The 10,873-nt window shown below is 41.5% G+C and overlaps 1 protein-coding gene across 1 annotated transcript in view; it reads right to left on the reverse strand.

Annotated features, from left to right (window-relative positions):
* Positions 1 to 6,856: 6,856 nt before the first annotated feature.
* Positions 6,857 to 10,873, reverse strand: part of wizb (WIZ zinc finger b) — a 22,354-nt gene continuing 18,337 nt past the window's right edge. The window contains exons 19-20 of the mRNA XM_046031467.1: positions 10,267 to 10,432; positions 6,857 to 9,860 (exon numbers count right to left, since the gene is read on the reverse strand). Of these exons, the coding sequence (XP_045887423.1) occupies positions 9,482 to 9,860; positions 10,267 to 10,432 (545 nt within the window). The 3' untranslated portion in view covers positions 6,857 to 9,481. The remainder of the gene's footprint in view (positions 9,861 to 10,266; positions 10,433 to 10,873) is intronic.

Here is a 10,873-nt window from a genome sequence, read left to right on the forward strand (position 1 = left end):
TCTGAAATACACACACATGCACAAACAGGACCTATAGGGACAACACTGTCAGAGCTGTCAGAGCGAGGGGGCTGCCACTTGGTGCGGCGCCCCGAGCGGTTGGTTGTTTAGGGTCTTGATCAAGGCCACTTTCGGCAGTGCCCAGGAGGTGAAGTGGCACCTCTCCAGCTACCACTCCACACACTATATCTGTGGTCCGAGCTGGACTCAACCCAGCGACCCTCCAGTTTCCAGCCAAGTCCTTAACGGACTGAGCTACTGCTCATGCTTATAGTAACACTGCTAACTGTGCTAACAGGATGATGTTTAGCAGGTATAATGTTAAGCATGTTCCCCGTCTATTTTAGTGTGTGCTATGCTACTTAGCACTAAACACAAATTTACAGCTGAGGCTGATGAGAATCATCATCGTCATCGTCAGTCATTTGCAAGTATTTAGTCACAAAAGTTATGGTAAGTAGATGGATAACCAAAGTTTATCTTGAAGGGGACATGAATGTTATGTTGTACCAGATAATTCACTCTGGAACAAAGTTGATGGCTCTGGAGATGAAGCTGCCATCTCCAGAGCTATGCTGCTAGCTAAAGCCCATATCACTTGAACTCTAGACTATGAGTTGTAGCTCATAAATCAAGTCAACAGTAAACACCCTGTGTAGATGATGAAAGCCGGCAGACATGACTGCAAATGAGGCCTCTAGGCCATGTGGCAGTTTGTCACTGGCATAGTCAGAAAAACCTGAAGAGTCACAAAAACAATGGGGAACACCAGTTGATATCGAGGTTCGAGGCCACTGGCCCCACTGGCCCGGTCCATAATCCAGCCTTGATCTCTGGGTGGTCTGAATTTCACTTTCCTTCCACCATTATCCATCAAATTCAACGGTCAACAAGCAGCACATTTCTTTGTGGATGAGGCTTCAACTGCCATGTCAGACTGATGGATTTTCAACAAGTGTGACACTTTTTGTTAAACAAGTAAATATTTATGTTTTCTATATTTTTCAATGGAAGAGGAAACTGCTGGGAACTTACACGTGAAGTGTTTTCTCAATTTTATTTGTGATTGTCAAGTATTGTTCTGCTATTTTCAGTCTTGACTATTGTTCTGCTATTTTCAGTCTCGACTTTGCAACTGTTTGCCAAACTGTCCCAAATAGGCCTGCTGATGTTTCCTGCCCTTTGCTTAACTTTGTGGGCATTCTGGGTATCTTTGGTTGTTCATGTGTTACTTTGTTGGCTAAAAATGGCTCCAGTTAAGAAATTCATGTAGCACCTCAGGGGCCCAAGGATCTAATCTCCACAGAGAGATATGAACCTTTCCTGTTTTCGTCCTCAGTTTCCTTCTGAATTAGCCAGTCTGAAGATTCAAAACAAATGTCAAGGAGAAAATGTGGAAGTATCAAGATGAAGGAGGCCCAAAAGGGCCAGAGTGTATCCTGATACAGATTAACTTATTAAAATATTTGTGTCCATCAGTCCAAACACTTAATCCCCTCGGCGTGGGTCAGTGGCTTGCGTGCGAACAGAAAACAGTTTAAAGGTGGGATTATCTCCCAGTCTCACACCAAAAATGGATGTGAAATGAATAGAAAGCATGGTTATCATAGTGGCCTGAGCTACGAAAGGACTTCTCCCCTTCTTTTTTTCTCACTATTTGACATTTGATTTATTGCCTTCAGTCCAGTTTGACCTGGAGAAGGATTCTGCATCTTTTCAAAACACTGCATGTTTTGGTATTATAATTATCATAAGACATTTAATGAATTTAAAAATAGAAGAATTAACTTCACAAGCTCACAAAATTGAAAACTTCCTCTACATAGTAGTAGGCTCATATCATTAGGTTCTCATTATCAGTTTCCTTCTTTCTTTCTGGCTGAATGCTAGTGGGTAGGGCTTAGGTCAGGTGCTGATGCTGATGAGTTAAAGATCCCCTCCACTCAAACATGTGTTTATGTCCGCTAAAATGTCAGACCTTAAATTTACTGACTTGTATCTGTGCAAAGTTTGTCACTATAAAAGGTGTTTTCGCATTCCTCTTCTGGGGAGATGTCTATACAGTTCCCTAAAATCAGAGATTCAAACGAACCCCGGGCAAGCAAGATTTGGTACATAACAAATTCAAAAGCCAATTTCCACTAAGTAATAACAATGTGACAATGTGAATGCACCATAACATCACAGCAGGTCTGTTTCACAACCACTAACGCTGCGTCAGCCACTGCCAGTACACAAGCTAACAAGCTAACAAACCACATAAACAAATAACAGATGCTAACTACACTTTGCATTCTAATACTTTAGGTGCACAACAGAATCCGCATATGTGTGCATCTGAATGAGGCTCAAACATGTCGTCTATGGCTGAATCTCTTCAGTGTTTCCTCCAACGCTAGCCATCTTGATGGACACCGCTCTTTCACAGGTCAACCCAATGCAAGCATAGGTGGGGGCCGGGGCATTCATAGATCCATAATTTCTCAATGAGGGAGAAAGAGTAGATGTGCTTCAAGCCCCTTTTCAGAAGTTTTCTTTACTTTTTATGTGAAAAAAAAAACACGTAAAACAAAATACTAATTGTATTTTTAGATTTAAAACGTGTCTGGAGGGGAATGTTAAGCCTCAAACAAACCCATTGCCAACCAGGCTATTCTTTCACACACACACACACACACACACACACACACAATTTCTTTAGGTAGAGGTTGATGATCACAGCTGAAAAAGAGTGATTGTTGAGATTGTTGCGACAAAAAGAAAGCAAACAGAGGAGAAAAATTAAAAGATCCACAAGAGAAACAAAGTTTGCCAAATATACCAAGTTGAACAAATATCAGAAAATGTGTAGACTTACGTGCAGTTTATTTTGACGTCAATGCAAAGTGTATTTTTATTATTTTATTGTTTTATATGTTATTATCTGTCAAAGCATATTAAACAGCAGATGAGTGATCAATACAAAGCTCCTGCTGGGAGAGCAGAGCCCGCAAGTGGACAGCAGGGTGGATTAGGGACCAAAGAAAAACACCTGAGCATCACTGTGGTAGTGACTGGTGGCAGAAAGTAGCAGATATCTCTTATATCTTTCAGCAAGAAGCAGGAATAATGTCTCCTAAAACAGTCAGATATATACTGACTTTGTGTATCCAAAGGGAGGCGTCGAAATGCTGCCTGCTGGGTAATGTGATAGGATAAGAACCACGTGCGGCTATTTATTCTGTCACACTTTGATTAACATCACGATAATCAGGAAGTTGTAGTTCATCAAAAGACGAACATCTTCTGATAAGACTTCAAGCATCTTTGTCTTGGCTTGTACATTTCCTGCTTCCATCTAAATGCTCTGCTCTAAATCCTCCTTTTTCCATGTAAATATAGCTAAATAGATAAATATAGCTGCAGCTGTGAACTGGTAACCTTGCTGAATTAAGGATGCAGTGATAAAACCCTTCCCATAAGAGTAGCTGCTCTGCTTAGGGACTGAGTTGTTTATGCATTATGTTGGTGCTAATTCCGTGTGTTTATGGCATGTGTCAGATGTCAACAGATAAATGCTTCACTAAAATGTGTCTTTGCATTCCATTTCTAACACACTGCAGCGCACATAATACTGTGTCCTCTTGCTGGAATCTGAATTCAAGAGTTATTTACGATACAGAATAAATAACATCTCAGTATCATTGCCATCTGTGTATCATTCATTGTGTTCATCTTTATTACATTGCTGCCTTGTTTCTTATTTGGATTCAAAGTGTGATCTGAAGGTGTGGGAGTATTGACACGTGATCAGCAGTGTAGCATATGCAGCTGCAACAGCATGGTGCAATTTTTCTCTTTTTGTTTAAGTCCAATGATTACAGTGTGAATGTCAAATACGCAACGTTTACAGTCTTCATTTCCCAGGGGCTCCATTCTTTAATATGTTGTCATCTGTGTCTGATTGGAATGGCTCTGGACAATCCCAGGAAAATCTGACACTGGTGTCACCGTGACAATGCCTGAAGCAGCAGAGCAGAAACAAAAGTGAAGAAAAACAAAGAGCAACCCAACAGCCAATAATTTTCACCTATAATAAATGAAAGAGAAACAACAATAAACCAAGACATTTTGATAATATACTAAAACTAAGGATGCTGGAGCAGCAGTTGTTTATTGTATTTGGATGTTGCAGCAATGAACCTGTATCTGTAGTTCAGGTCTTGAACCCACTTCCTATGAAGCCTCCTCACTCCTCTCCATAATGTTATCTTAGTCAGTTTCTCATCACTGAATGAACTGATGGGAACAAAATCCACACAGATGTTTTCAGAATCACAAGACAGTATTGTCCACTTGGCTATATTTGGGAGCTGCATTTCCAAGTAAAAAAATGCAGGAAAACCCCCTCAGGTCCCTGGATATGCAGAAGCAGTGAATCTGACTCACATGGATTTTGACAGAAGATAAAAACTACTATATTGGTTGTCCACTGACATCAATCATTAAAGACTGAAAAATACAAGGCCTTGGGATTTACTGCCACTGATGTACAGTAGGTCTTCAAACATACAACGCAGTGGAGCCAATTTTGGAGAACGCATTAACCATTGATCAAAATGACGGCTTTTACTTCAAGACACAAGTCAGGTTAATGGGAGCTGAATCTAGGAATTGCTGCCATAAAACATGAAGTAAAGTCACTTAAGTCTTTGTGTCGTGCAGGTAATTTGTCTCCTCACTCAGCTTATGAGCAAATGCTCTTTAAGGAGGATTGTTCTGCCGCATTAAACCTGAACTTAAAGCTGCTATAATAAATATTTTTTTTATATTAACACATCCATCAGACGGCCAAACACATGGCTTCAGATGAATGGTAATGGCTTTGTATCTGCTGGATATGTGTCAGTAGGGAACCCAAAAGGTGTTTCCACTGCCCCCAAGTGGCCAAATAAATGTGTTACGCAAGGTTAAAGAACAAATTTGCCTGACACCTCTGTATTTACCATAAAGATCCTACATACATACATTCGTACATACAACTTACTCCCACCTGGTAATAGAAGAACACACCAGGCAGTAGCTAAAACTGCAATGGGGTGTATAAAGGCTAAATCTTAATCTATTTGCATTTATTGATTTTAGTTTGGCTTTTAATTTAAATGAAAAGGCTCCTGGACTTCATGGTGCTCTGGTCCTGTGGATCAGAGGTTTCCTCTCCAACAGACTATAAAGTGTTTGTCAAAGGGGGGTGTCAGCGATGATTTCTGTAAACACAGGTGCACCACAAGGTACCAATTTAGCACATTTGTTATTTTTGCAAACAAAACTCAAGTATGCTAATGATATGGCACTTGTTGGCTCAGAGCATGAATATGTCAACCGTGTAAATTACCTGCAGTGCAGCAGTGTTGTGAGGCATGATCACCTGAAATAAATATAGGTTAAACCTGAGAGCTTATTATATTTAGAAGACACTCGACAGTTTGCAGGATTTCACAAATGCTGGTATTATGTGGAAATTGTTGATGGTTTAAATATCTGAGAACTGATGACTATCTGACTTTCAAAGAAAATACTGATCTTTTCGCAGAAAGCACAAAGAAGTAGTATCTCAAAGTAAAATCTGAACCAGTGGATTTTTTTGACCACTTGGGGGCACCAAAAATAATGTAATGTAACTTGTAGTTGTAGAAAAAAGATGCTTATTTATACACCCAACATTCATTGAGCAACATTAGCATTCATTTAGTCGTGTTGCCTGATCAAAGTTAAGTCCAATATTCACTCTCCTTTTTGCTCTGATTTGGTCTCCACCAACTCCTGCAGGGAAACATCTGACTCTTAACCTGCTAAATGCTGCACTTTGTTCACCAGTTAGTCTCTAACTTTGTCTGCTGTTTGGTGCTGGACAGGACAGCACTGAAGTCGCAGGTTACAAAACCAAAACAATAAGACACTCAAAAGCTCTGTAAAGCCAAGGGTAACGGGCAGATACTTTTCTGTGGGTATATCACTACAAGTTTCACATTACACAAAGTCAATTGATCTATTGTTAATATAAAAATATTGGTTATTGCATCTTTAATAATTTTGGAGTTTTAAAGCATTAATTCAGGCGTTAATCTGGTGTACAGTTATTTTCTAATTTTTTGTGGAAACCTGAATATACGAAATAAATAAAAACTGAAGAATTAATAGTAAATATAACCAGTAAATATATATTTTTAAATTAAACACGAATACTTGCGTTGCTTCTACTTATTGAAATTTCTACTCAGTCCCTGAAATCTTTTAATGGTTTCTTATTACTACTGTGGAAATCAGTCTCACCACAATGTCCATTTAGTAGCTGTTCACATGATATTCATCAGCAAGTTTAGCAAGCTGTAGATTTTTTACATTTCAGGTTTTTCTGAGCGCTTTTTAAGGACTCCTCATCCATGTCAGCTTAAAAAGATCAGCTGCTCCACAGCAGCAACTGAACTGACTTTGTGATGAGATTTGTTTTGTCAACTTCTGTTTCCAAGTGTAAGAATGAAGTCTGAAACTCTTTATCCATGTCTTCTAAAGGTCATGTTGTGTTGTCGATGTTTTGTTCTAAATGACTGGCCCCACTGAACTGTATTGTTTTTTTAAAATATATTCTCTGTGGTACTGTCAAAGACAATTTCCCCTTTGTGGTCAATTAAGTTCCTGTTTAACCTTTGATTTTTTTTCCTGCTATCTAAGGTTGTATTCAAGTCAAAGCTGCTACATTAACTTAAAGCTAATATTGTACCTCCCCCTAGTGGCCAAAAACCATTACAACTAAACCGTGCAAAAGATCACAGTGCAGAGGGGTGATGTGCTGTAATGTTACAATAAATCAAATGTCTGAAATTGAAATCACATTTATTTGTTTGTTCTGTAGTTGATTCACTTAAAACTTAACCCTTTGTGTACAGTTCTTTCCTCAACTGCATCTTTTTCTTCTTAATCATCGTCTGTTTATACACACACACACACACACACACACGCGCACACACACACACACACACACACACACACACACACACACACAAAACAGCCAGTTACACCAGCTGAGGCTTAATCAGGTAATCTTAAAAGGGAACTCTAATGCACTGGCCTGTACTTCACATCTCACACAGTAATGCAGCCACGGCGCCTGCAGGAGGCTACAGCATCTATTACTCTGTGAATGCCGCGAGAAGATCATATCTGACCGTGCACAGTGGTCCCCTTTAAGGCCTGATTTATTAGAGTCCTATAATACCGGGACGTGACAATCACATTGAAACGTTTTCCCTCACGTTCAGTCTCACGCCACTCGCCACCTCCCAACCTGCAACATTCTCACCAGCACCAAAGTTTCAGCTTGGAGAGACTAACAGGTAAAAATAAAAAATACTCTAAGATTCACCTTGCAGGACTGCAAATACAGAAATGCACAGAGCAATAAAAAATACATAGCATCAAAGGTTTAAATCAAAATCACAATAGAAGAATTAAGATCACTTATTTTTTTAACTACCTTGCTAATAGAACTGCTGATGGCTCTACTAGCATCAACAGTTTCTTAAGTACATGTAGTTATATAGTATGTATCTATACTCCATAAAAGGGTTTGGGTATTGTTTGGATCGAACAGTCATGTTTCAAACGTGGGCAACACTGGAACGAACTCTAAAAGGTCGTCAGCCTGTATGGACCCTTCGGTTATTGCTGCAGTTGTGGTGTTGATTTTAACACAGTCTGAAGCAACGTAGCAAGAAACAGGCCGAAGACATCAGCCTCAAGAGCCCCGAGGTCAGACGTGTTTGGACTCAGGGTCGGCAGTTCTCAAGAGCCCTGCTTGAAATCAAGTTTGGTTTGTGTTCATCTTTAATTGGAATAATCTAATCGTACAGTAACAACCCCGTGAAGCCGCTCCCGAGTCTTTTAAACCGGAGGAACACGGCGGTGCATGTAGTGGATGCAGATCACCGCTGGTTCAGTCCGTTGGTCAGTGTGGTGCCTCAAGGAACTCGGTAGCCGTGCAGAGTTTCCTCCACCATCAGGTGCGATGTAAACAGCTTTTACAGATGAAAGTCCAGGAAGTAAACAGACTCTTTGGCACATCCTAACATGACGACGGATGCTTTTAAGTCCTGACCAGGCCACATCCAGGAAGGCTCCCACATTTAGTTCACTTTGAGCTAAAGAGGTGTCTTCCTGTCAAGCAGTTTTACTTCTGTCTTTCTCTTTAAAATGGGAAACAAATGCACATTTCTATGTATGTACACAAACATACAAACTAACACACACACACACACACACACACGCACACACACACAATCATACACACACACTGTGCACTAGTGTAAAAGTGCACTGCTGACCTACTTCCAAACATTCCAAAGTTCTACTTTAGCTTTAATGACCTAGCTTACCACATTCAGATGCATTAAAATAAATAAATAATTTGGGTTAAACTGAAAAGGGCAGGACGAAAATGGCAACACGGGAAAAAACATGTACGTGTAACCTTGAAGGTTTTCTATGGCCCTGCTTCTCCAATCCAGAGAGGGAGATTAAAAAAACGACCTGTGCCTTCAACACAACAGCAGCCTCATCTGCTGAAAACAGCAGACTGTGGAGTAGTAACATCATGAAAGGTAAAACTATCAACAGCAACACTGGGCATATATGTCTGATTGTGTATGAATGTGTGCATTTAAGGTATTAATAGGTGCTTTAAGCTACATTCAAACAAATGTATATTTCGGGTAGAGAATTACATTATAAAGTTAACAAGGGGGAGCTTCCCTTTTTGAGTGTGCTTCCACTTCTTGCTCCTTAAACCAATCGGAATTAGTCTTTGTCAAATTTTGCCCATTTGAATGGGCGTCTCAGTAAGTGCTCAGTGTCATCATTAAAAGTGCCTGTTTTAACACTAAGTGTTGCCACATTTGAAGTCTCAACCACAACACTAGCGTGATTGTAAATGTCATTTAATCTCAGAAGGACCTTTAGGGCTGAGGCCAGCGCTACCAGCGTGCTGATAGAATTGATCTCACAGGCCTTTGTAATGCACTGTTCATTAGGGGAAAGGGTGGAGGCAAAACTGTAGTAGACGGGGGAGGGGGGGGGGGGGGTGAAGTTTGATAAAGGGCTACATTAACCCCTAAACCGTCCAGTGAATGGGAGGAGATGCACAGCAACGCTCCATGTCATCACCTGGACATTCAATATAAACAAGGCAAATGCAAAACTCTGGTTCCTCTCTCCTCATAAGCGTGGACATTTCCCACAATCATCCACGCCAGGAGAGCTTCGTTCCCATGGTAACGGGACTTAGTAACAGTCTAGAAAGCTGCTTCAAAAGGTGCTCTTTGGAGGGGAAACACTCCTCCTCAACAACACTTTGCAAAGGCCAAAGGAAATAAACGGTTGGACGAAAAAGAAATAGTAAAGGCAGGACAAAGCAAAAGGGGGCAAAATGACAGTGATGAATCTGAGCTTACACTGTCTGGGTGGGGAGGGGGATATAAGTTGGAGATGGGGTGGGTTGCTCCTCGGAGCCCTTTACTATCTCTGTGGCAGTGACAGGCGGAGTGCACTCAGCCAGAGGCGTAGAGGAGCGGCTGCTGGGAGCTGTGGGGCGGGTCGGGGTGGAGGCGAGGGCAGGAGTAGGTGTAGAGGTGGTGCTGGAGGTAGAGGTGGAGGCTGTGGCAGAGGCCTGGACCGGCGCTGGGTCATCAGCTGGGGCAGGGGGTCCAGCGGAGGCTGCTTTGGGTGTAGCAGGTTTGCTGTAGTTCATCTTCAGGATGTGCTGCTGGAGGTGTCTGATCCAGTCCTCCTGCACCGACAGCGGGCCGTGAAACTCCACCTCGCAGAACCTGACGCAGAAAGAAAAACCAAAATAATGCGACCAGTCATCAACATCTACAGTGGCTCCAGCAAAGAAACAAATTACAAACTGACGGTGGTAAATTCAGTGCCTCCCTCAGTGGCAGCAGATTCTGTTAAAACTTTTGCTCTGCAGTTGTATCAGAACTTAAGTACTCACTTGTGTTGCCAGAAAATCCCAAATGATTCACTATTCTCCTTATAGTACATTAGGAACTAAAAGTGGAGTACTGGTCGGCAGGGGCTGGGGGTGGGGGATTGCTGCTTGGGGATTAAAGGACTATTTAAAACTGCCAGACAGTTCTATTAATGCTGCCACCTCAAACTTTCTCATGTTAAAGGCCGTGATCGTTTTCTCTCAGGCAGTGGGAAGCCCCGCACACACGTTTCACTCACCGGCACTTCAGGGTGTAGAACTTGCCCACCAGTTTGACCAGTGGGTAGGAGGGTGGTTTGGGCACCAGGGCGGGGACGGTGCCTGTGCGGGGGGGCTTAGGGGGGCCACTGTCCCTCTCTGTTCCATCTGGGCAAGACGGGTGCTTCAAGGGCCGACGCTCAAAACCTTAGCAAGAGGAGGAGGAGGCGACAGACAGGGTTGGTGCAAAGTGGAGCTGCACCAAAATACTTGTATGTCAGCGCATCAGTCCAGTACAGCTCTTTTAGACAGTCGTTTAGTTGAAAGCCATCTGAACTTTTTTTCTAAACCAGATGTAGAAACAGATGTATAAACTGCAATAATTCTCTTTTCTCCTTTAATTTTGTACTTGCAAGGTTCATTTTGTACAAATATTCTTCAATAGATTTGAAGTTAAAACGTTGCCCTTTCAACACTTTTCAAAACATTATGCTATTCAGTATTAAAACATGAAGACGAAAAGGCAACATGCTGTGTTCTACACTATCTAACATCTCATTTATTTCCCCTGGTGAAACCCCCTCACTTTCAGTGTTTTTCCTTTTAGCATAACAAACTCTTCTGTCTTACATCTAAAGTATCCCATAG

The sequence above is a fragment of the Micropterus dolomieu genome, linkage group LG02 (genome assembly GCF_021292245.1).
Source record: "Micropterus dolomieu isolate WLL.071019.BEF.003 ecotype Adirondacks linkage group LG02, ASM2129224v1, whole genome shotgun sequence".
NCBI classification, from domain to species: domain Eukaryota; kingdom Metazoa; phylum Chordata; class Actinopteri; order Centrarchiformes; family Centrarchidae; genus Micropterus; species Micropterus dolomieu.